The 24,852-nt window shown below is 39.5% G+C and overlaps 3 protein-coding genes across 3 annotated transcripts in view; 2 read left to right on the top strand and 1 right to left on the bottom strand.

Moving 5' to 3' along the window:
- rapgef5a (Rap guanine nucleotide exchange factor (GEF) 5a) overlaps window positions 1–13,671 on the top strand; it is a 49,208-nt gene extending 35,537 nt beyond the window's left edge. The window contains exons 12-26 of the mRNA XM_031729254.2: window positions 2,653–2,731; window positions 2,834–2,978; window positions 5,402–5,493; window positions 5,621–5,651; window positions 6,035–6,113; window positions 6,340–6,489; window positions 6,688–6,785; window positions 7,416–7,538; window positions 7,950–8,128; window positions 8,231–8,321; window positions 8,402–8,452; window positions 8,569–8,656; window positions 8,778–8,842; window positions 9,551–9,605; window positions 10,151–13,671. Of these exons, the coding sequence (XP_031585114.2) occupies window positions 2,653–2,731; window positions 2,834–2,978; window positions 5,402–5,493; window positions 5,621–5,651; window positions 6,035–6,113; window positions 6,340–6,489; window positions 6,688–6,785; window positions 7,416–7,538; window positions 7,950–8,128; window positions 8,231–8,321; window positions 8,402–8,452; window positions 8,569–8,656; window positions 8,778–8,842; window positions 9,551–9,605; window positions 10,151–10,269 (1,445 nt within the window). The 3' untranslated portion in view covers window positions 10,270–13,671. The remainder of the gene's footprint in view (window positions 1–2,652; window positions 2,732–2,833; window positions 2,979–5,401; window positions 5,494–5,620; window positions 5,652–6,034; window positions 6,114–6,339; window positions 6,490–6,687; window positions 6,786–7,415; window positions 7,539–7,949; window positions 8,129–8,230; window positions 8,322–8,401; window positions 8,453–8,568; window positions 8,657–8,777; window positions 8,843–9,550; window positions 9,606–10,150) is intronic.
- A 5,208-nt stretch (window positions 13,672–18,879) lies between these two features.
- Window positions 18,880–19,820, top strand: LOC120435734 (lactose-binding lectin l-2-like). The gene is made up of 2 exons (XM_039605739.1): window positions 18,880–18,989; window positions 19,336–19,820. The coding sequence occupies exons 1-2, from the start codon at window positions 18,902–18,904 to the stop codon at window positions 19,767–19,769; spliced, it is 522 nt and encodes a 173-aa protein (XP_039461673.1). The 5' UTR covers window positions 18,880–18,901; the 3' UTR covers window positions 19,770–19,820.
- A 2,555-nt stretch (window positions 19,821–22,375) lies between these two features.
- On the bottom strand, window positions 22,376–23,252 carry LOC116311942 (lactose-binding lectin l-2-like). Its single transcript, XM_039606175.1, has 2 exons — window positions 23,164–23,252; window positions 22,376–22,826 (listed from the first exon to the last, which is right to left on the bottom strand). The coding sequence occupies exons 1-2, from the start codon at window positions 23,249–23,251 to the stop codon at window positions 22,393–22,395; spliced, it is 522 nt and encodes a 173-aa protein (XP_039462109.1). The 5' UTR covers window position 23,252; the 3' UTR covers window positions 22,376–22,392.
- Window positions 23,253–24,852: the final 1,600 nt, after the last annotated feature.

Genomic DNA, 24,852 nt, shown 5'->3' with positions numbered 1-24,852 from the left:
TACATTATGGGTTGTTTTATAGTGCAGTAATGTTTTACTCAGGAAATCATTGCAATCCTTGATGTAATTAGTTAATCTTTTATCATATTTGAATTTAGAAAGCACTAAAATCGTGGTGAAAAATTGGCATTCTTAAATATCAATGGGTCTTGACTTCTTTCCTTCTAATTACATTTCAGAGCCATCACAGATCCCAGGTCCACTATAATAATGCTTTAATCACAGAGGGAGGTCTGGGTCCCGGCATTCATTTTATAAAACCCTGCACTTGTCTGTTAGCATCTATTCTAGACAAGGCGCCTTTATGCATCAGCCCCCTCAGCACCACCAGTTCCCAACAGTCCACAGGGAGCCATCTCACTGAATTGCAGGAAGCAAACGAAGAAAGACGGAGAGATAAATGTGGGAGAGAGAGAAGGAGAGTGAGAGAGGACTGAGATGGTCTTTGTGGAGGAGCTCTGTCTGATATTTATTTAGTGAAAATGAGAAAACACTTGCTTTTTTTATGACAGCACAGGGAAAGGAGGAAGTAGGAATGCAGAATTTATCTTCATCTTCTCCCCATCTGTGTGTGTGTCTATGTCTACCTTTGCTTTATGGTTGGTGTTGCCTGAATAAGCACATATGTGTATGTGTGTGTGTGCGTGTATGTGTGAGTGAGTGCATCAGTGTGCCGTTTTAGGTGGCTTAACCGTGCAGCATGTTGAACAGGCTCAAACACGCTTCCGCAGCAATTACCCCAAACACCCCTCACCGTGCACCGTGCACGCACAAAGAGAACACAGACGCAACAAAAACACAGCAGCAGATTAGTGCGATTAGTTCAGCACACACACAGTTTCTCTCTCTTCTTGTTCCCCCCCCTTTCCCTCTCACAAGAGATAAAGTCCCCAAGGTCAGAACTCAATGAGTTATTCATCAGGGTGCTGTGTGTGTGTCTGTGTGCATGTGTGTTGCAGCGTCTGAGCGCATGTGTTTGACTTTGTGTGTGCCAGCGGGTAAACGCAGAGGGCATATGTTGAAGATGAAAATGGATATTTATCATCACAGAGAGCTGGGAGGGGGTGAATGTAGGAGGAGAGAAGTAGCAGGGGGAAATGTAATCGCTAAGAAGGAGAAAATGAAAAATGGGGGGGTGTGGAGTGGAGGAGGGGGTAGATGGGGATACTTTAGGATGGAGAGACAGAGAGTGGGAAACAGGAAAAGAACTGATAAATGGTCAAGAAAGGGCTCCACTTCCTCAGATTGAATAGGAAGTGTGGGGAAAGTGAGTGAACGGGGTTCTGAAAAAGTGATAAGTGCTGTCAGACCTGCTTAAAATATTTCTCGAGAGTTGTGTTTTTATTTTTAAAGCAAAGACCGTTGATAAAATATTAATGCCTCAGCCTATGCTCGGTCTTCTATAATTGATTTCTTTGCTCTCTGCCTGACAGAGTCATATGTGGGTCACACATTTTCCCAGGGAAAGAGTTGACACCACACACACACACAGACACACACACACACAGCAACTTCCTCACAGCACCAACAATGGCTCATTACCCATCTGCCACGAGGGCTGTTTATATTTGGTTCTTACCCATTGATCACCTGCTGAGTCTCACACACACTCAGAGGCACACTCTTGGCATCTGTCTTGCACATTAGCTTGCTCCACTCTGATAAATTTGTGTCGTTTTTTTTGTTTTTTTTTTGAAGTTGTTTGGAAAATGAGCCAAGAGGAAGAAAAACCTGCTCATTGTCATAGGTTTGTTTAAATTTTCCCTTAGGGACCCCAAAAACCTGGTGAGACATCAAAAATTCTCTTGACAAAGAAAAATAGCTCAATATTTAGGAAAAAGCAGCTTTGGGTAAAATAATAAAGAAAGTAATAATCTGCTTCATCAGGACTGTGTGGGAGTGGTTGGTGACTTAAGAAAGTAACTTTAAACTCCAGAATATTCAAATTCAAGTCAATCCAAGTTTAATTATGCACCAAATGGTTGTCTCAAGGCAGTTTATACTGTAAGATAAAGACACTGCAGTATTCTTGAGAAAACTCTAAGCAGTCAAACAGCCGCCTATGATCGAGCACTTTGTGTAGGTGGGAAAGAAAAACTTCCTTTTAAGAGGAAGAAACCTCTGGCAGAACCAGGCTCAGAAGGGGGAGATCTCCATGTGAGGGAAGAGAGAAGAATGAAGTGTGAATGTTTGGAGTTGTAGTTTGCTATGTAGCCATCTGTATCATTGTTGTTATTATTATTATTATTGTTTAATGTGTACTGTTAAAAATGCTTTGCTGGGAACTGTGGAAATGGGTTATAATTATCTTTGGATTCCTGACTATAAAGAGACACTGTTCATATAACATGTGATTATTGCTGCTTTAAGTCTAGTCGAAGGGCAAGTAAAAGAAGAAAATAGGACAATGAGCTCAAGCTTGAAGATTTATTGTCCGACCTCTCTTTTGTATCTCAAATAGCTGTAATTGATTTTTAAAGTGAATATAACTTCTGCTGCTTATCTGGGGAAATCAGAAGTTAATTGAAGGACAGAAGAATATAAGATACTTTGTTTTGGTTTTCCACATCTTAATCCCACAGATAAGAAGATCTTGGATCACTTTCCAAGTAAAGATTTTGGATTTTTAACAATGTTTTTTCTGTTTTTCAGAAATGCTGCTGGATGATTTCCTGTTAACGTATCTGGTGTTCATGTCCACTCATGACCTCTGTCAGGCCCTGCTGGGACAATATCCTTACAAGGAACACCCTGCATTGATCCAAACACAGTCATATTAACACACACGTTTCAGACTCCATATTCTCCTTTGTTGTTCCTTGACCACAGTCACCTATAGCACCGCACGCTGCAGGGGCCAGGAGGAGGGCAAAGATGCCCTCTTCAGGAAACGTAAAGTACTGCAGCTTGTTTCCCACTGGAGCAGACTTTATAAGGATTTCCTAAAGGAAGAGGAGCACGTCAGGAGCTTCATGAAGGTATGGCCTTCTTCACTATTTCTGATTATAGTTTTAAAGACATGTTGAGTTTGATCCAGTGTTGTCTTCTCTTAAACGTATCGCTGAAGAACATCAAAAGGCTCATTCATCTTCATTTGTCTCCCTGTCTTCTAAATGAAGTTGTCCTTCCTTAAGTTCTACATGACTGGACATCAGCTTTTTAGAAAGGATAAGGAGCTTTGTGGATGTGTATGTGTGTTTGTGCACATGCGTGCGCTTGCTGCACATGATGATAAACTGATCGGCGTTCCTGCCTTCTCCCACAAGCAAATCCTTCTTTAATTGATTCATCTCATCCTTCTGGCAAATAATAAAATGCAGGAGTTTCTGAATGTATCGTGAGATGTGTTTTTTATGACTTCACAGAAGAATCCAAAATAACAGTGACAATTACTGTACAATTATTATGTTTTATTCCACATTATAATCTGGAAGCTTCTTCAGTTTATATCACGTATGGATGGGTATCCACACAGGGCATGGTAGTGATTGAAAGCACACACACACAGAATCCTAAGTGTCACATAACCTCCCATAACTGTCACATTTTCCTTCACAAATGCTGCTTGTGTCTGTCTGTGTTCTTGTTATTTTCACATGGTTCGCTGCATCGACTCGGGATGTCTCTGACACCGAAGGGGAAACAGACAAACACACACAACACAATCAAACGTGTACACCCACACACCCACACACACATATACTCGCCCATCACTTGTCCCTCCGTAACCTGACGGCTCCATTGCTCGGTGCCGGGTTGCCATGGAAACCAAAGTGGTAGGGTTGGCATGGGTATAATCTCAAATGGAGTGCGTAACCCAGGTGATAGTTGCCTAGTAACAGAGGAACGAGAGGGGAATAGGGACTGGAGGCTACAGTGGGTCAATGACAACGATAAGGAGGCGTCTGGAGATGCGTGTGTGTTTGTGTGGATCCTTGCAAGTTCTGAGCGCTAATTCAGTCGCGTCACTTATTCTGTGGCATGTCCAGGCATAGGTTTAAGTACTGCACTTGGTGATGCAGGAAGTATCACACTGGAAGTAAAGGAGTTAAACAGAATGTATGTGTTTAGGAATGTGGCAGTCTATACCCAGCATTGGTGTCTGTGCTGAGCCACATACACATTACACCTACAGCAGCTGTTCAACTATGGAAACCCATGCCGTGAAGCTCCCGGTGCACAATTTTTGTGTTGATGTTAACACCAAAGGGATTTAGAGCTCTGCAGTTACTGAGTCAGCAGAGCGTTGGTGATTTTTACACACTATGCGTTTCAGCACTCGGTGACCCCGTTCTGTAATTGAGTTGCTGTCGCTCCCAATCACCTCCAGTTTGTTATAATACCACTTAGAGCTGATTGTGGAGTATCTAGGAGAGAGGAAATTTCATGAGCTGACCTGTTACGACAGTGACATCCTATCACAGTACTCTGCTCAAATTCATTGAGTTCTTTAGAGCGAAACTTTTTTTAAACAAATATTTGTAAAGGCAGGTTGCCTGGTTAGGTTTTTGATTTTTATACACATGTGGCAATGAGACCTAAAACACCAGAATTCAAAGATTATGGTGTTGCAAACGACTTTTGCCCACATAGTCAAAGTGTAATCTTGACCTAAAATTGATACAACTGATATTTTTAGCTCTGATGTGCATCCAGACAAATGTGTTATAAACAGCTAAGTTATTTAGAAGAGGTGAAAAAGCATATGTAATGGATATTAATATCAGCAGATAATAAAGGCTGAGGCATCAGACAAAGAATGTGCTATAGTTTTTCTTTTTCCTCTTGAGTTTCTGGGTTTAAAAAGTGTTTAAAAGTACAACATTATCAGTAGAAAGTAGCAGATAAATGTAAAATGTTAAACTGATGTTTCCATATTTATTATTTATTTCGATAAAACAATTACAAATAAAACAGTTTGGGGTTTTGACTAAATGAATCAAGACAATCTGATTAAGTTAACTGTGGTTATGGGGATTCATAACTGTATTTTTTTAATGTATTTTTTATAACAAAAACATAAAGTAGTAACAGAAATAAATCAGTGGTCAAAATATGTATGGTTATATATTTCTAAGATATTTTATCAGCGTGTTCTGACGTACAGCTAAGTTTAGATACCTATGGCACATACACAGCTGTTTATTACACAGTCAGTGCAGACTGATCCTGGTTGTTATGTTACATTGAGGTCAGTCTTTGTATACATGTGGTTATGAAATGTTCCTCACACTGAAAGCTAAGATTGGCTGTTATGCCTGCCGTGCAATAGAGTGAGGTTAACACACATTCATTGTTTTTTTTTTTCTGGGTCAGACAACCTTTACCGTTAGTCAAGAAGTATTTAGCATGACTCATGTGATCATGGATTTTAATAATATTTCCTTTCTCTGTCTGTCAGACTCTGTACAGGTGTGTTTTAGAAGATCTGTACGAGTTCCCCACATTGGAGAAAGACCTGAAGGAGTTTCAGAAACTTCTGCGTCGCAGGCAGTAAGAGACATTAAAGAAGCATGTGATGATGTGTAAACTCATCTGTCTGCCTATAACGGTGCTTCTTTTTAAAATATTTTGACTACCCGTAACCTCCTTCACTGGTTTCTGTGTTTGTTTCTTGCAGCACGGTGGATGACTGCCCTCCAAACCAAAAGGTATTACACACAAATGGATATGAGAGAGAATCTGTCACATATTTCAAAATATAAAAAAATTATTCAGGCTTTGGAAGTACACTAAATATGCATTAATTACATTCAATAATACACAGAAAAAGTCCACAAAATAGAATAAATATTTGTCAGTGACCTCACATTGGCCACTGTAGTTATTCTTACTAATCCACAACAAGCTAAAACAGATGGAGGATCTGTATTTTTGCATTGTTAAATAACACACAGAAACAACCTTTTTAGATTTTCTTTAAGCAGTGTAGGTGCTGATGGAGATAATACAGGTGCTATCAGTGCCTAATAACATCCAGCACAGACTACATAAAGAATTTCAAATCTCCATTTGTCCTCCGCTTTTCTCGCAGAGCAAACAAACGTATCAGCATATGAGTCTGAAGGAAAACTGTTTGCAGCTCCGCAGTCCACAGACCGATACCAGAGAGGGTGAGTGACAGACACAGACATACACAATCACTGCCCCAAACTCTACACAGTTATGCATAATTACAGTTGTGGAGTGTAATTTTGATTTTGCACATGCAAATTGCTTAAATGGTGTTTTCACCATATTTTTTGGCAAAAACTAACTGAAGTTTTCTTTCTCCAGCATCTTTCTCCAGCATTTCAGTATTCATTTATTTTAGACATTTACTGTCACCATGTTTTTCAGTTATTTGCTGCGTGTACGTGAGTGCCGACTCCTACCTGAGTGTCCACACGCATCCCTCGCTGGAGGCCCATGAGCTTCTGCGGATTGTGGCTCTGAAGATGGACAGAGCAGAAGAGGACATGGTGCTCGCCGTGGTGTTGCACACTGGAGGTAAATGCGATTCAAGCACAATTCAAGCAGAACATATAGTCAAGATATTTTCCTAATATAAACAATATGAAGGATTTACTCCTGCTGCCTGACCGGCTCCTCAAACATAGCTGTACAAGTCCTCCTAGCTGGGAATCACTGATATATTTTCTTGGCTCTCGTTCATCTCTCTCCTTCTGTCTGTGTTTGTCTCTGAAGAGCGGAGGGTGTTACAGCCCAGTGACTGTGTGTACTCGGAGTCTCTGACCCCACAAGGAAAGCTTGTGGCCTGTCGCAGGGATCTTACTGAGATCTTGGTATGTAAATGACTGCATTTGGTGTCTTTCTGTAACATTCAGTCTTTAAAAGAAGCTCAAGTTGCAGCTTGCAGGTCCAAAGCAAAACACAGCAAACACAGTTAGTTATTTAGCCTCTGTATCACCTTCTTAGTAAATCAGGCATGAAAATGAGTATTTCACTTCCCCAGCAGACATATTTTCAGTGTTGCAATGAGTCATGCAGCAGCAAACTGGAGAGGCTCAGGCCTGGTGATTGTTATTAACTCTGACTCAGTAGGAGAGGAAAACGTGTGAGCCACAATTATTGTGTGGTTGCCCCACAGTGACAGCTGGACTGGAAAGTGCCGTTTCAGGACCCCTTTGTAAAGGCATGTCATCTTCACAGAGTGAGATCTATGTCTGAATTTCCTACCGGCTGGAGCCTGACTGATTTGTTGGTGGGGCGATATTAGCTATTTGCAGAACTATCGTTATCGGCGTTTATAACAGCTGATAAATGAAAAGGTCCCAGAACAGATGTTGCCATAATGCCACATACTAACTGATGCAGATGCAAATTGACTATAGTGCTCCTGATAGGACTTCATTTGTGCATGACTTGTCTTTCTGTGCAATAATTTAACTGTTATTATGGGTTTGTATGTACAGCCTCCTTTAACAGACAGTGCTGAGCTAAGCAGGAGGCCAGTTCGACTCCTGGGCATCAACACCTGGGATGTGGCAGCTGCCCTCACACACCTGGACTGGAGTCTCTTCAAATCCATTCATGAGGTATCCACTCATACAGATAAATGTATGTGGTGTATGCACGGATTTTTTAATAAATTCATATTTATGACAGATGCTGCTGGAGTTTAAGCATTAGAGTATAAGCAAATGCTCAGCGAGACTTCCTGGATCATGAGCACAGCTCAGCCAGCAGCTGAGCGGCTTTCAGGAAGTGTTGTTCTTGTGAAAACTTTAAACATAGCACAGATGAAGAGACACAGGCTCCATCTTTGCGTGCTTTCCCATTTGGTACTAGAGTACATTTGAGCACTTTTTTTCTTTCCTTGTTTTATATCGCATACGTGAATTTTTTTTGTTTCAGTTTTTGATTTGGTTTATAAAGGGAGAACACACCCAAGGATGTGTGTTTCTTGATGTGTTTCACTCACACTCTTTCTTTCTGTCAACATGCAGCAAGAGCTGGTGTACTACACTCTGAGCCGCGCTCCTGGCACTGGCCACACGGCGGCGCTCTCAGTCCTGCTGCAGCGCTGTAACGAGGTCCAGCAGTGGGTCATGTCCGAGGTGCTCATGTGTGTATCGCTCAACAAGCGAGTACAGCTTCTCAAGAAGTTTATCAAGATTGCAGCTCAGTAAGAACAGAACACACACGTGGTCATGTAAACAAAATGAAGAGTGTATTTTTCTTTATCTCCTTTTTTTTAATAACATGTTTCTGCTTCTGTTGCACACAGCTGTAAAGCCCAGAGAAATCTGAACTCTGCATTTGCCATCATCATGGGTCTTAACACAGCTGCTGTCAGTCGACTCAACCAAACGTGGGAGGTAAGTCTTAACACAACTGAGTCTGTTCATTACGATGCCTATTTTCAAGTCCAGCTCTGAGCAAATGCTTTCCCTTGCAGAAATGTCCGGGGAAGTTCAAGAAGCTCTTCTCAGAGCTGGAACTCATCACGGTGAGACCTGGTGGACAGAGATAGAGAAACACGCAGAGATGAAAATGTGCTATTCCTTTAAATGCCTCCTCCTTTTCTTTACTCTGCTTTCTGTTTTCCTCCATCTTTTTTTCCAGGATCCATCTCTGAACCACAAAGCCTACAGAGAAGCCTTCAAGAGGATGAAACCTCCTAAGATCCCTTTCATGCCTCTTCTCTTAAAAGGTACCTATTCTAAATCCTACACACACACACACACACACACACACACACACACACACACACACACACACACACACACACACACACTGAATGAATCCCTAATAAGCCTGTCTTCTGCTTTTAGATATCACATTTATCCACGAGGGAAATAAGACCTTCCATGACAACTTGGTCAACTTTGAGAAGTTGGTGAGTTTGAGTCATTTCTTTAATGTCTTTCAGTGCCTCAAACCAATTCCCTGTGACATTTGAGGAATTTTTCCTTTCTGGTTCTCTAGATTTATTCTGTAGACTTCAGCTGTGCGCTGTAGGTGATAACAAGGTCACGATACTTGGATATTTGTATTGTGACGATGAAAGAGTGCAACAGTGAGATTTTGAAGTAAAAATCACAACATTAATGTTGTAATCATCCAAAGCAGACTTACTTAGAGCTCAGACGACATTTTCTGAAATGTCAGTGGAGAAAACAAATGGGAAATTCACTTTTGTACCCAGGGCCCTTAAAAAAAGCAGGGACTGTTGTGCTCTGTAGTTTCTGTTTTGTGAGTATTCTGCAATATATTATAACAATAGCAAGCTGCATCTGTGGTGAATATATCATACTACTGCCTGAGTTAAAGATGGGCATTTTTCAGCTGATGAAGGCGCCATCTGCTATTTGTTGTCAAGTTGACTGATGAAACTAAACGCTCTGTATTTCCAGAGTACATGCTGAGTGGTGAATCCACCATCACCAAAAGTAAAACACTGGCCTGTTGAAATGTATTTGGTTTGCAAAAAGATGGATGTTTTGGACAAAAGAAAAACTATTGATGTTTTCAGTCCACCAGAACAAATGAGATCTTTCCTGTTTAGTGTCACCCTAATGCAACATGTGTTCTCTTAAACCAACAGCATATGATTGCAGACACGGTGAGAATGATTCGCCACTGCCAAAGTGACCAGCCAGGTGGGTTATGTCATTTTTTTACTGAACTGAGTCTTTAGGTTCAAAGTCTTGCTTCTGATCACTCTATAGTGTAGTTAGGAAGGACATCCAATGTAAAACATATCAATCATGCAGAGTTGCTGAAGGTGGTTTAGGTACTTATTAAGTATATGGTATATACTTTTCACAGTGTAAACAAATCATATACGTCCAGTAGTTTATAATCCATAAAGGAGCTGTCAGATATATGTATGTACTACACATTCGAAGTTTGTGTCTATCTATAATGCCATGACATCAAAAAGTAAAACAATATTTAAAAAATATTTGTTTTTTCTGCTCGATGCTGTTGTTTATGCTGTTTTCAAATCCTTGAGAGGAATTTGTCGCCATCTGCAGCCGAGTTAGTGTATTGCATTTTTACCTGAGTCAGTTTCTTCCAGTTTCCAAGCAACCATTTCCAGACAGTCTTTTATTTCTTTCTAAGGCTGTAATACAGTCTGTTTGTAGTAACTGTGTGTGTATGTTGTGTTGAATCCACTGATGTGTGTGTGTTTGTCTTTTAGGCAACGAGGTAATTGGGGTCGACAGTGCGGAGGTGAGGGCGAGCGTTCACTACCTGCACATTATCGACAATCAGCAGACGCTTTTTGAACTTTCACACAAACTGGAGCCCCGCGCTTAAACAGACACGCACACACACGCACACACACACACACACACACTCACAGAGACACAATAGTGGAAATGCTGCTGTGTGACGTAGAGGACGCTCTGTACAGCAAAATGTCACACGCCGACAACAAGTTATGCCACCAGCAGTGGTGCCAAATGGACAACAAGGTGTGCTCTGGTAAAAGCCAAACACATGCCAAGAAAGGATTTATAAACTGCGCTCGACCTGTGAACTTTCTACAAGAGCCGAATTTGCGCAGCGAAATGGAGATTTGCCAAACGGAGACAGAGAGCAGAGGAGGCTGTAATTAGTTTGTACAGTATCTATTGGACTGAGTATGTCATCGTTTTGTTCTTGTGATCGGTCTTTTGTTATTTATTAGCCTGTTCAGCAGGTTGAATTTTTAAACTTTATTTTTTTGCCGTCACGTCGTCGTGCCCCCTGAGGGGTCAGTAAGGACTCAATAGCCTCCTTGTTACATTTCAGTTCAGCTACAAACACAAAAGCACCTGTAGAGGAGTGAAGGACCTGTGGCCACTATCTGTACTGTGGGTGCTCTAATCTGTTTTTATCTACATGGAACATCTTTGACTTGTGATACATTAAGCCTACACATGCTGTAGTTATTTAGTTGATGGTGTGCAGCTTTTTTTTGTTACTGTGATGAGGCAGCACACTTTACACAGCGATACTCACTCAGACTTTCTCTTTGATCTATAGAGTCTGTGAGTAAAATAAGGTGCACTGTTAACAGTGAAGGAAACACTGGACAAGCTGAAGTTTGTTTGCTTTTTATCCAACTCCTGTTTGACTTTTAAGGCCGACACTCCTCGTGCACTCTTCTCTATGGTGTTTTTGTGTGAACAGTTACTGATAACACTGCATTGTGTATATGGACCTACACATTTTTCAGTGCCAAAACTCACGTGGAGTCTTGCGGCACGATTGTACTGTGAGGCTCTTGGTTTGTTTAGGAATCCGTGTCTTTTTGTCACAGAGTTTTATTTCCTGGAATAAGGAAAATCTGACGTCTTAGTTCTCACTGAGATGCTGTTTGACTTCATCGTGACTGAGTTCAGGGTGTGTGTGTGAGATTGTATCGGGCTTCTGTTGAAACAAGGCCCCAGCACAGAGCTATGGTCTCTTTTTTTATGTTTGTTGTTGTGTTTTATTGTGTTAGACAGATAAAGTCAAAGTATTCCAACACAAGACACAAATAATGGCTTTATGCCACAGAATTGTGGTTTAATTCTTTACCCCTTTAAGCGCTTTTTCTAACCTGAGTGGTTTCTGTCATATTTCAGGCCCACTTATAGAACAAAATGACTGAGTGTGCCTCAGAAGTTAGTGCGGGTGGTCTCTGCCTACCTTTGGAAAAACCCAGAAACTAGTCTAATGGTCATAAAACCACATCTTTGTTGATATATGCTGAGGTGTCAGAGGTCATCATTGAGGGTTCATTAAGAGTTAAGTGGAGATTTCGATTAATTCCTACTGACTGAAAATATCACTTCATGGAGAAGTGGTCTCATGTAAACTCTTTGAAAGATAACAAAGGGTGAGACGGAATAATGGAAGCACAATTACACAGAATTCCTCTATAATAACACGTGCATGGATGGGATATTTAATTTTGGTTCTTCTATAGATTGTTGATCCTTTTAATTGTGGTTCTCTCAAAGAAATCTACTTTGAATCTAATTAGTTCCCAAGTTATGTTGTTGTCTTGTTGATAAAGCCATAAGACGTGAAAAACACTTATTTAATATTTCCATTGTGTAGAATCTGCCGTCTTGTTACACAAACTATCACTCTGCAATGAAAGAAATTGACTACTGGATGAATCACAGAGGAGTAATGACAGATGATGAGAAATAGAGATTAAGGAGAAAAAAACATACTAGTATTTTCATTATTTTGTGCCCGATATCTGTTCATACCTAGCCTGTTATTTCACTAATACATTTCTGCTGAGTGGGAGGAAACATCCAGATGCCACACGTGTGTTGCATTGTTTTTGATTCTTATAAGGCAAGACATTAGGATGAAGTGCAATACAGTAGAAATGTTGCCACAAGTGTCCACCATCATTATTTAAACACTTTCAGAGCAAAGAGCTGTTTTTTCCCCTCTAGATCAGAACCTTCTTAAAATTCTTGACACCGTTTTAGTGCCAAAGGCATCGTTGGTTCTTTACAAGAAAGAACTCAAGGATGTGAAGGTGAAGAGTCACTTTAAACATAGTTTTTGTGTTATAAGCTGCTTCTCACTGTGCATTAAAGATTCTTTGAAACATACACTCTAACTCTTTTGTTGTCACTGAATGTTTTGCAGACACAGCTTTAGTCTGCGTTTCATTGCTTGTATTTATCTTAAGAGTATTTGAGTTGTGTAAAATCCTCGAGTCCAAACAGTCGTGCTTTAGAGAAAGAAAACAACAAGTTCAGAATTTGGTTAAAAGTCGGACCGAGCGTTCATCTGTATGCATCTGATCTTTGCCATCATTAGCTGCAGGTTGCTGCACTAAACGAATCTAACATAACTTCTTCTTATTTTATTTTATTTTTTTGGTTTTATTTTTTTTTCTCTTCAAATTTTTAAAGGAGGAAAGCAAGCTGGTGGTTCTTTGCCTGGCTAGAGGTGATAAATGAGAGCCATGATCTGTTTGAATTCAGTGTCACATGAAGGCCTTGTGGTAGTCATTTTTACTATTAACCTGTAAACGAAGCGCACATGCACACACACCTCTGCTCGTTGTGTTCAGAGAGCAGAAGTTATTTATTGTAATATATCGTTTATTTATGTATTTCATAGGTGGAAAAAAATGTCTCTGTTTTTTGTGCCATGTCAGGAGTTTCAACAGTGCAGAAGAAGATGTTTGTGGTTTGAAACTGCTAAAGAGGGAAAGTAAAAGGACTTGCTGTCACGTTCTGTGGCCACATGAGGGCAGCAGAGGATGAGATCGGAGATCAGATTTCTTTGTTGTTGCTTTTTTTTTGTTAGCAGTAAAAACTGTAATAGGGAGGAGACGAACAGAGACTATATGTAGTGTTAATCGGCCACTGTTATGAGTGTCTAAAGTTACTTTTTTTTAGAACAGTGTTGTTCAAAACCTGTTTGCATGACGAAAAAAAAACAAAACAAAACCACAATGTTCACAATGCAAGAGAGGACATGTTGAAGGCTTTGTACTATTGTAATATTGTTGATGTGTAAATATATGCCTATGTTTGGTATGTTATTTATCTGTTGTAAATGGGGGAAAAAAAGAAAGAGTAACCACAAAGCAATACGTCTCCCTTTGTCTCCCCTTGACCTTCAGACGGCTGAAGTCACGTCTTTTCTAAAGCTGCGTTTTACTATGTGAAGATTTTACTGAAAATGAATAAATTATAGGTTTTATGTGACATATCTCCAGGTGTTTGTCTTTTTGTTGGCCGATGTTCGGATACTGTGTAGATGTGGACGAGTGAATGTGGTGGCTGATGCGACGACAGTCATATCAGACTCGGTTCAGTGGTTCTCTGAAATATGTTTGATTATGTCAAAATCTGACTGAAAATGGAGAAGTGAAGGTCTGGCTTATATTCAAATCCTGTGCAGTTATGCCCAAATGAAGTTTTGTTTTTTTGTTTGGGTTTTTTTATTTGGCGCAGGTGCTTTTGGCCAGTGATATTTGACTAACATTGCACCCACTCTCTCTGGAGTCCATAAAAGAAAGCATCCAGTCACATTTCTCTGTAGGATTCTTGGTGACATCCACCTTTTAAATTCCAGCAACACACTTCATCAAAAGTGACAGATTAAAGCCCTAACTCGATGACCTTGTCTTCTTGCTGGTTCTGCGTGCGCTATCTACTTCAGATGAACAAGAAGTACATTTATTGTGTGGTAACTGTACCAACTCCTCCTCCAACTCCTCTACTCCAGCTACAGCGACTGCTGCTACATGCACAATGCTGTAACTATGACCTGGGCTGATGCAGAGCTGCACTGTGTGTCAGAAGGAGCCAACCTTGTGTCCATCCAGTCTGGAGGAACATAATTTTATCTAAACCTTGAGTAAGACCTTAAGTGGTGAAAATGTCTTCACCTGGATCGGACCCAGTGACATTCACAAAGAAGGCAGATGGATGTGGCCTGATGGATCTCAAGTCAGCTTTGAATTTTGGGGTCAAGGAGAGCCAAACAACGCTGAAGGAAAGGAGAACTGTGCACACAAACTTTGGCCCAGATTTAAAATGGAATGACCTTGAATGTCCAAAAAAATTTATTTTGTATGTGCAACTCGCACTGTTTGTCGTTAGGAATTTAAAAGATATGTCTGATACAACTTACTAATTATAACCGTATAAACTGGGTAAAGCACATTAAGACTGCACAGTAAAGATTCATGTTGTTATGATGTCATGATCCATGATCAGATGTCATTTTTGATTACACGTGTGGCTCCTTCCATTAGATCGTGTGCAGGTGTGTGCAGCTCTCTCCTCCTTGCTCCAGCTGAAAGCCACCTCAGCCCTCTCGCTGCCTCCTCTCAATGTTCTTATTATTGGGAATAAATATCAGATGCACGATTTACATTACATTTATTTACATTTACATTTATATTGTGATTTACATTGCATGTTAAATATTGTTCAATATTGTGAGTCCTTCTGAACCTTTCACATTTCATATTAAACATTCTGACATTCTGATGTCATCTAACTCCTGGGCTTATGTTTTGTTGATTTTATGTCAAGTGAAGAACCTTTTGATTTGTATCTTGAAAGACAACATAAATTTACTTTACTTACACATTTGCTTAACATTGCTGTGCTGAGGAGAGACTGAGAAGAGAGATTACCAACAGCTGTGTGGAGACTGACTGCGTCCTGCTAACACACAAAGACGAGCACACCTGTACACACACACAAGAGGTAAAAGTACTTGCCTCACAGTCAATGAGTTGACTGTCACTTTTTTAAAGTAGCAATCCTGTTTAAAAAACTGTGTGAGTGATGAAACACAAATTAATTAAACAAAAACTGCAAATTTCATAATGCAAAAGAGGACATATTGAAGGATTTGTAATGATGTAGTATTGTTGATGCCTATATTCTACCAGCAGCCTAGACCTGTTGCAACCTATCTAAAGATGGATTCAGGGTTACCTGATCCAGCGCTAACTATAAACTTGATCAAAAATGAAAGTTTAAACCTAATTTTTAAAGTAGAGTGGGTGTCTGTCTCCCAAATCCAAACTGGGAGCTGGTTTGACAGAAGAGGGGCCTGCTTCACAATTTCAATTTTCTGTGAACTTAGTGAGTTTAAAAAATAAACTGTGGCATGTGTGAAAGCTTGTGCAATTTTTTACATAAAATCTCAGAATTCTGTAAGTTCCTTATTGTGGCATTTAACAACTATTTAAGACTTAGCTAATAAATTTCACGGCCTCTGCCAGCTAGAATTACATCTTTTGCTTTTGCTTTCTGTGTGTTTGATTATATAAGTGGGGTTATGTGTGCAGGTCCAAATACTATTCATCATTATCTGATAAAATAAGATAATTTCATCAGATAAGTTGAGGTGGTTGTCTGTAAATACCTGGACTTTGTTCTTAGTTTATGATAGAATACTTTTATTGTATCATTAAAGTTATAGTAACTTCCATGGCCACGTTTTCTTGCTACTAACTTTACCAACTTTAATTGTAAGAAAGTTGAAGTGACTGGGAATGATAGCAACGCAGCCACAAAGTGGTAGGCCACGTAAAATCACAGAGGCACATAGTGCGCAGATGATGCCAACTGATGTAGTCAATCACTACAGATCTCCAAACATCATGTAGCCTTCAGATTAACTCTAGAACAGTGTTTAGAGAGCTTTGTTTAATGGATTTCCATGGCTGAGCACCTGCATCTAAGACTTACCAAGCGCAATGCAAAGCATTGAATGCAGTGGTGAAAGCATGCCGCCACTGGACTCCAGAGCAGTGGAGATGTGTTCTCTGGAGTGACGAATCACATCACACCACATCATCGGACTGTCGTCTAGGAAATCCATGGATGAGTCTGGGTTTGGCGGTTGCCACGAGAACGGTACTTGTCTGATTGCATTGTGCCAAGTGTAACGTTTGATTGAGAGGGGATAATGGTGTGTGTTTGTTTTTCAGGAGTTGTTCAAGTGAAAGGAACTTTTAATACTTCACATTACCAAGATATTTTGGAAAAGTTCATGCTCCCAACTCTGTGTGAACAGTTTAGGACAGCCTCTTCTTGTTCCAACATAACTGTGCACTGCTGCACAAAGAAAGGCCCATAAAGGCACTGATGAGCAAATCTGGTGTGGAACACCTTGACTGGCCTGCACAGAGTCCTCACCTCAACCCGAGAGAACACTTTGGGGATGAATTAGAGTGTAACCAGGCCTTGTCATTTATTGTCAGTGTCTCACTTCACAAATGCGCTTCTGAGAGAATGACAAGAAATAACCATAAACACTCCTAAACGTTGTGGAAAGCCTGTTTTTTGTGAGTTTTTGCAATAACCTCAACTGTTTAAACTGGCGCTTAAAGGGTTAAAAGGATTTTGGCAGCTTTTTGTACACAAAGGTGTCAAAAGGGTGCAAAATTAGAGTGGGGCACATGAGTTAAGAATGGGATGTCACTCAAGTTCACATGTGTATGAAAGCAGACAAGCAAATACTTTTGGAAAAATAGTGTATGAATCAGTTAACTATAGAAGGTAAACTTAGCACAGGTGTCGAACTCCAGGCCTCGAGGGCTGTCGTCTTGCAGGTTTTAGATGTGTCCTTGATCCAACACAGCTGATTTAAATGGCTAAATGGCCTCCTCAACATGTCTTGAAGTTCTCCAGAAGCCTGGTAATGAACTAATCATTTGATTCAGGTGTGCTGACCCAGGGTGATATCTAAAACCTACAGGACACCGGCTCTCGAGGCCTGGAGTTCAACACCCCTGACTTAGAGTCACTAAAGACCTCTGTCTATACAAACCACTTAGAGGTTAATGACCCTAAGCAGGCCTGCCACAGTTCATTGTGTTGTGTGTTCACTGTTATAAAAAAAGAGTTGAAAGGGGTTTTTTAAAATCTTTGTTTACAGGAAAAGCTTACGAACTTCAACTTCCTGATACCATTTTGATTATCATTTTGTTGATAAGATGTTTTAATGACATGATAAAGTTACAATTACTCAGACAAAGTAAACAATAACACGTGAAAGTGCCAGAGTTCGACAAGCTTCAACTTCTGGGATTATTTTTTATTATTGCCATGTGACCAAGTGAGAGTCACAGCCAGTGTGCTCATGTGCGCTATATGAAAGCATTTGTTTAGAATCTCTTGTAAAGGAAACTGGCAACCACAAAGTGATCAGTCTCCCCTTTCAGAAAGTAATTCTGGCATGTATGAATGTCTGTTGACCTTCAAACTAACTCATTAATGTAATCTTAAATATTTAATTAGGACTAAAGTAACTAAAAAAAAATTCACACATACACAAATGTCATCAAGAGATGTTACTTAAGGAGAACTGTTAAAGTCAAGAGAAGCTCAGGAGGATAAAGAAAGCTTTAACAGCCGAGTTTTGTGTTATTAATGTTGTTAGATGTCTTGTATTTTCAGTGTTATTATTTGTGTTTTGGTTCTCAGTTGTTCCTACAATTTTGAGCCCTCACTTCTGGTTATATCATAGGTTAACCTGTATTTCACTGTTCAATTAGTCTTATTCACCTGCTTTTATTTCAGTTTTATTTATTTATTTATTTCAAGGTGTTTAGACAGCTTTGTGAGGGCAGAACGTTGGCATGTCACTATACTTGTGGGGACCAACAGTCACTTATGGGGACATTTTTAGGGTGAGCAGCCAAGGAATGTCCTCACTAAGATATAAAAATGTGTGTGTGTGTGTGTGTGTGTGTGTGTGTGTGTGTGTGTGTGTGTGTGTGTGTGTGTGTGTGTGTGTGTGTGTGTGTGTGTGTGTGTGTGTTACCAGCCTACTTTGGATTCTGGTGCCTTCTGTCTGCTGTTTTTATAAATCAGCCAAAATAAGGCCTCCGTGTCTGCATTTGGGTCCTCATGTTGTAATTCTTCATAGAGACTGAAAAGCATAATAACAGAATAGCGCTGATATTTAAAGCGCAGTAAGAAAAAAAAAACACATTTATTAATAAATAAGTCTTAATGTCTTAATAGTTTCTTATTTTCTAATTTACTTTAAGTTGTCCTTCCAAAATGAAAGAGAGGAAGAGAGGATCCTTCAGTGTGGAAGGATTAGCTCATCTGTTTTACTTTTCCTTTCGTAGCTCTGGCCTGTGCTGTTTAATTATCCATGAGTTTGATAAGGCTATTCACCATGTAATAAATATATAACTACATAAAATAAAGTTTCACATTCTCCTGAATGTGCCAAGAGGAAATCACTGTTCAACAGTTAAACAATTATGAATTTCTTTGGAATTAGATTTTTTTCTGGTTTATATTTAATGTTATTATGTATGGTGGAGAGTTTTGGTCCATCTGACCAATGATATCACACCAGCAGTAAAAACACCCACTCAGGCAGCTATAAAAGAAACCATCCTGTACAAAGAAGCTTCAGCAGCTCCTCATCACACTTTGAGACTTGAAGCTCCAACATGATCTTGCTCCTCTTCTTGTTTGGTCTGGCTCTGGGTGCTCCTTCTGAGTCTCCTTCTGAGTCTCCTGAAGTGACGCAACAACCTGGTAACTGTCCCATTTTCTTGCTCTCATTTTCCTTTTTTTTTTTTTTAACCTTTATCTGTGGTTATTATGTTAGCAAAAGATCATTTTATGTGGATATTTGCTACCTTGTGCGCCTCTTCCTTGTAACTGTGAATATGAGGGAAAAGCTTTTGCCAAATGCATTTGACCAAGTGCATTATTTCAACTGTGCAGTCAGGCTTCCCTGCAGCGCTGTTACTAAAGTTAATAAAGCAGTTACTCAATACCAGCAGAGCATTTTCACCTCTGTTTTTGTGACTCTGAGAAAAAAAAATCACTTCAACTTTTTAACTGTTTCATCTAGCCCTGAATTCTGTTTTCCCTTCAGGTGAACGGAAATTTAAACTGCAACGTGAAGCCTGTCCCATGTTCTGGTGGAGCTTCAACGGCCGCTGCTACAAATATGTCGCCACCCGCATGACCTGGGCTGATGCAGAGATCTACTGTTTGTCACAGGGAGCCAACCTGGTGTCCATCCGCAATGGAGAGGAACAGAGTTTTGTGAAAAACCTGATCCAGAACTTTGACCACGCTGAGGGACTCACCTGGATTGGACTCAGTGACAACCATAAAGAAGGCACTTGGATGTGGTCCGATGGATGTCCAGTGCGTTTTGTCTACTGGAGTCCAGCACAACCAGATAATCTGGATGGAGATGAACACTGTGTTCACACCAATGTAGTATTAGATAAGAAATGGAATGACTACACGTGTGCTACCAATTTACCTTATGTTTGTGCAACACGCGTTACCTGTCCTTAGACCCACTGAACCCTCTGTTCCTGCTAGTACAATGCTACAATAAAGATGTGAATGCACACTGTAATCTGTCTTTTGTGTGTCTGTGCAAAAGTCATTAGATTTCACTCACCTATATTTTCATGAATACAGAATCATCCACTGGTAGCTCTGATGGATCAAAGGGAATATTTACTCACTGTTTTAATCTCACAGCTAATGTTAATAAATTTGTAAATGACCCACGGCAGACCTGACGAAGTTTGCATGAACATGCTTTTCAGCATCATCTTTAATAACTACTTTTCTTCTACACACGGCTGCAGCTCTGCAGCTGCCAGCCACACACATCATCATCATCAACAACAACAGCAGACAGAGCACAGATTTTAAGCCGGCAGGGCATGAGTGCAGGTGCTTCCATCACCCCTGCAGCGGCACCACAGACCACACCCTGCCACAATATTGAAGCATGAGGAAAAAACACCCAACATCTATACTGAACTTTTTTTGTTTAATTGTTTTGCTAATAAAGCATTTTTAAAATAAAATAAAATAAAATAAATTACCAAAGAAACCAACTCCTGGTACAGCTACAGCGACTGCTGCTGTATGCACACTGCCATAACTAACTCAACGCTGAAGGGAAAGGAGAACTGTGCACATGGAATGACCTTGAGTGTTCAAAAACAGTTTCCTTTGTATGTGCAACTCGCACTGTTTGTGGTTAGGAATTTAAAAGAAAAGATATGTCTCTTATAACTTACTAATTATGAACTATATACTATATATAAACTGGGTAAAGATTCATGTTGTTATGATGTCATGATCCATGATCAGATGTCATTTTTGTCGTTGGCTCCTTCCATTAGATCGTGTGCAGGTGTGTGCAGCTCTTTCCTCCTTGCTACAGCTGAAAGCCACCTCGGCCCTCTCGCTGCCTCCTCTCAATGTTTTTATTATTGGGAATGTAAGAAATTTCAAATTTTATGGGTCACTGGAAAAATAGCTTTGACTTTCCTCTGAACTACAGAAAAAATATATTCAGATTCTATAGATTTGGAGGAAAGGTCATTTGAAGATTTCAGTGCTAATATTTAACACCCAGAATACTGAGTCTGTTTGATGATACTGTTGTCGTGTCTTGACTTGCAACATCTTTTTAAATATCAGATGCACGATTTACATTGTGATATGTTAAATATTTTTCAAAATTGTGAGTCCTCCTCGACCTATTAAGACATTTCACATTTCATATTAAACATTCTGTAATTCTGAAACAGTCCTGTTTTTAGTTATCTGAGATTTTTATGGAAATATTGATGTATAAAAGTTTTAACTCGAACCTTGCCAATATGGGTGAGTGCAAAGGGGTTTTGTTTTTGTCTCTACTTTGAAACACCAACAGCCCCCAGAATGGATATATCTGTATGATGAACAGTCAGTTTGCTAACTGGTGACTTGCCTGTAGCAGCATTTTAGCTTGGATTTAAATCATTAATTAGGAAAATGTTAAACAGTAAATTAAATTTTCTACATCAAAAGCATGTAGTCTCACCCTGAAGAGTAAATACAATTTGTATCCTCTTAATCTGACCATCCTGTACTCTAAAGACCTTCTTACTTCAAACTGGGAAGTATAAATGACAACAAAGAGGAAGTGAGTGATTTCATGCACAGATGATAACTGTGTGCTCCTTTTTATTTTTATGTGCAGCTCTTTATCATAACTACTACAGCACATCTAACAGAACTCACTGGAACATTTGGCTCTGAAAAAGTAATACACACATCCACATTTTAATGCAAACATTAGAAACATGTGCACTTGGAGTGTTTAGGCTTCAAACATCAACATTATTATAAATCCATTATTTATAAAAAGGCTTCAACATGTAATAAAAGCACAACTGCTCTGCTCTTTGAACAGAGTGAGCAGAGAGATGTGTTTCACTGGTGTTTCCATCTGTGTGTCTTGTACACGTAACACCAACAATTATACCTTCAGTTACACTCAATTCATCTTTTTTCTATGACCATCTCGCTCAGGTGATTATTACTCTCGCTTATTACTCTTTTCAGGTTTGAAAAGAGTAATAAGAGTAATATTACAACTAAGTAGCAGCCGCCATTGTTCAAAACTTGAATTGGCTGGGCCGCGCTATGAATTCTGGGATAGGTTGGGCCACGAAGGATACACCCGACCCATCCTTCAAATTCGGCCAACGCATTTGTTGGCCGCATTTGGAGCAGCCTTCGAATTGGGACAGCAGTGACAGAAGCAACATCTCTTATTTAAACTTCTGGTTAGAGTCACTGTATAAGTAATTTATTGTTAGTTTGACTGTTTGATTTTATTTTAAAATGAGTTTATCACCAAAACAATGAACAAGAAAAATTCAGTATAGATGTTGGGTGTTTTTTTCCTCCTGTCTCATTATATTAACATTAGCTGTGAGATTAAAACAGTGAGTAAATATTCCCTTTGATCCACCATCAGAGCTACCAGTGGATGATTCTGTATTCATGAAAATATAGGTGAGTGAAATCTAATGACTTTTGCACAGACACACAAAAGACAGATTACAGTGTGCATTCACATCTTTATTGTAGCATTGCACTAGCAGGAACAGAGGGTTCAGTGGGTCTAAGGACAGGTAATGCGTGTTGCACAAACATAAGGTAAATTGGTAGCACACGAGTAGTCATTCCATTTCTTATTTGGTACTACATTGGTGTGAACACAGTGTTCATTTCCTCCCTGATTATTAGGTTCTGTTGGACTCCAGTAGACAAAACGCACTGGACATCCATCGGACCACATCCAAGTGTCTTCTTTATGCTTGTCACTGAGTCCAATCCAGGTGAGTCCCTCAGCGTGATCAAAGTTCTCGATCAGGTTTTTCACAAAACTCTGTTCCTCTGTATTGCGGATGGACACCAGGTTGGCTCCCTGTGACAAACAGTAGACTTCTGCATCAGCCCAGGCCATGCGGGTGGCGACATATTTGTAGCAGCGGCCGTTGAAGCTCCACCAGAACATGGGACAGGCTCCACGTAGCAGTTTAAATTTCCGTTCACCTGAGGGAAAACAGAATTCAGGGCTAGATGAAACAGTTAAAAAGTTGAAGTGATTTTATTTTCTCAGAGTCACAGAAACAGAGGTGAAAATGCTCTGCTGGTATTGAAACGAACAACTGCTTTATTTTATGCGCTGCAGAGATGCATGGCTGCACAGTTGAAATAATGCCACTGGTCAAATGCATTCGACAACAGCTTTTTCCTTATTCACAGTTACAAGGAAGAGGAGCATAAGGTAACAAATATCCACATAAAATGCTCTTTTGCTAAAATAATAATCACAAATAAAGGTAAAAGTAAATAAGGGAAAATAAGAGCCAGAAAATGGGACAGTTACCAGGTTGTTGCGTCACTTCATTGTCATCAGAAGGAGACTCAGAAGGAGCACCCAGAGCCAGACCAAACAAGAAGAGGAGCAAGATCATGTTGAAGCTTTAAGTCTGTGATGTGATGAGGAGCTGCTGAAGCTTCTTTATATAGGATGGTTTTTATTGCTGGTGTGATATCATTGGCCACATGGACTAAAACTCTCCACCATACACAATAACATTAAATATAAGCCAGAAAAAAAAATCAAATTCCAAAGAAATTAATAATTGTTTAACTGTTGAACAGTCATGTCCTCTTGGCACATTCAGGAGAATGTGACTATTTTATGTAGTTAGATACTTATTGCATAGTAAAAAGCCTTATCAAGGTCATGGATAATTAAACAGGACAGGTCTGAGCTACAAAAGGAAAGGAAAAACAGATGAGCTAATCTAACATATAGAGAACAACATCCCTCCACACAGAAGGATCCTCGCTTTCATTTTGGCAGGACAAATAAGTAAATAAACTATTAGGACATTAAAACTTCTTTATTAATAAATGTGTTTGTTTTATGTTTATTGTTTGATTGCATAATTTTCATTCTTTTATGTTTATAGTTTGAGCAACCTAGATTATTAAAATTTATTTCTTTTCTTTTAAAATTATCTTGAAAATTTGTGTTCTCTTTTCTGCTTACTGTCCTCGGTTTTTGGGCTTCTCCACTACTAATTATTACATTGTCAAACTCAGTTTTGCCCTTATCACGTGATCCGGCCATTTATCTTATCCATTTTTTTCTAACTGTGCTTTAAATGTCAGCCCTATTCTGTCATTATGCTTTTCAGTCTCTATGAAGAATTACAACAGGACCCAAATGCAGACACGGAGCCAGAATGAGCGACAAAACAAGAGGCCTTATTTTGGCTGATTTATAAAAACATACAAAACTCAGCAGACAGAAGGCACCAGAATCCAAAGAAGGACACACACACACACACGCACGCACGCACGCACGCACGCACACACACACACACACACACACACACACAGCTGAGAAAACAGGTAAAACTGATCAGTGAGACAAAGAAGATAAAACGAATAAAAAATAATCCCACAAGTTAACACTTGTTGAACTCTTGCACTTTCACGTTTTAGTGCTTTCTTTGTCTGAGCAATTGTCCCTTTATCATGTCATTAAAACATCTTATCAACAAGATGATAATAAAAATGTTACCAGGAAATCAAACTTTGTGAGCTTTTCTGTAAACAAAGATAAAAAAAAAAAACCCCTCTCAACTCAATGTTCACTGTTATAAAAAAGAAATAAATAAATAAACTGTAGCAGGCCTGCTTGGAGTCATTAAAATCCAAGACTATGTTCATAGGTGTCAAATGTATGCACTTTATGTTGGGATTTTCTTATTCTTTTATGTTCTATCATTTGGGATATTTACAGTTTTTTTTCCCTTCCTGACCTAAAATATGACTGAAGTTTTTTAATGGCATTTCTGACAGTGAGAACTGATATTTAGAAGTGCATTTCTATCCTTTAATAACCTCCCAGTGGTTTGGATTGATAGAGGTATTTAGTGACTCTAAGAAGACCTTCCACTGTTGATTGATTCATGCACCAAATCCCCCAAAGTATTTGGTTGTCTTCCTTCATACACATATGACATCCCATTCTTAACCTAAAGGGTTTAATATAATAAAG

Source organism: Oreochromis aureus, linkage group 22, assembly GCF_013358895.1.
Source record: "Oreochromis aureus strain Israel breed Guangdong linkage group 22, ZZ_aureus, whole genome shotgun sequence".
In the NCBI taxonomy this organism is placed as follows: Eukaryota; Metazoa; Chordata; class Actinopteri; order Cichliformes; family Cichlidae; genus Oreochromis; species Oreochromis aureus.
This window is presented reverse-complemented; position numbering and strand designations above follow the sequence as displayed.

Excerpts from the sequence above, each read along its gene's own strand:
- LOC120435734 (XM_039605739.1), top strand. The coding sequence starts at position 18,902 with ATGATCTTGCTCCTCTTCTTGTTTGGTCTGGCTCTGGGTGCTCCTTCT. Across the intron at positions 18,990-19,335 it reads TGAAGTGACGCAACAACCTG|GTGAACGGAAATTTAAACTG; the intron begins GTAACTGTCCCA and ends TTTTCCCTTCAG.
- LOC116311942 (XM_039606175.1), bottom strand. The coding sequence starts at position 23,251 with ATGATCTTGCTCCTCTTCTTGTTTGGTCTGGCTCTGGGTGCTCCTTCT. Across the intron at positions 22,827-23,163 it reads TGAAGTGACGCAACAACCTG|GTGAACGGAAATTTAAACTG; the intron begins GTAACTGTCCCA and ends GTTTTCCCTCAG.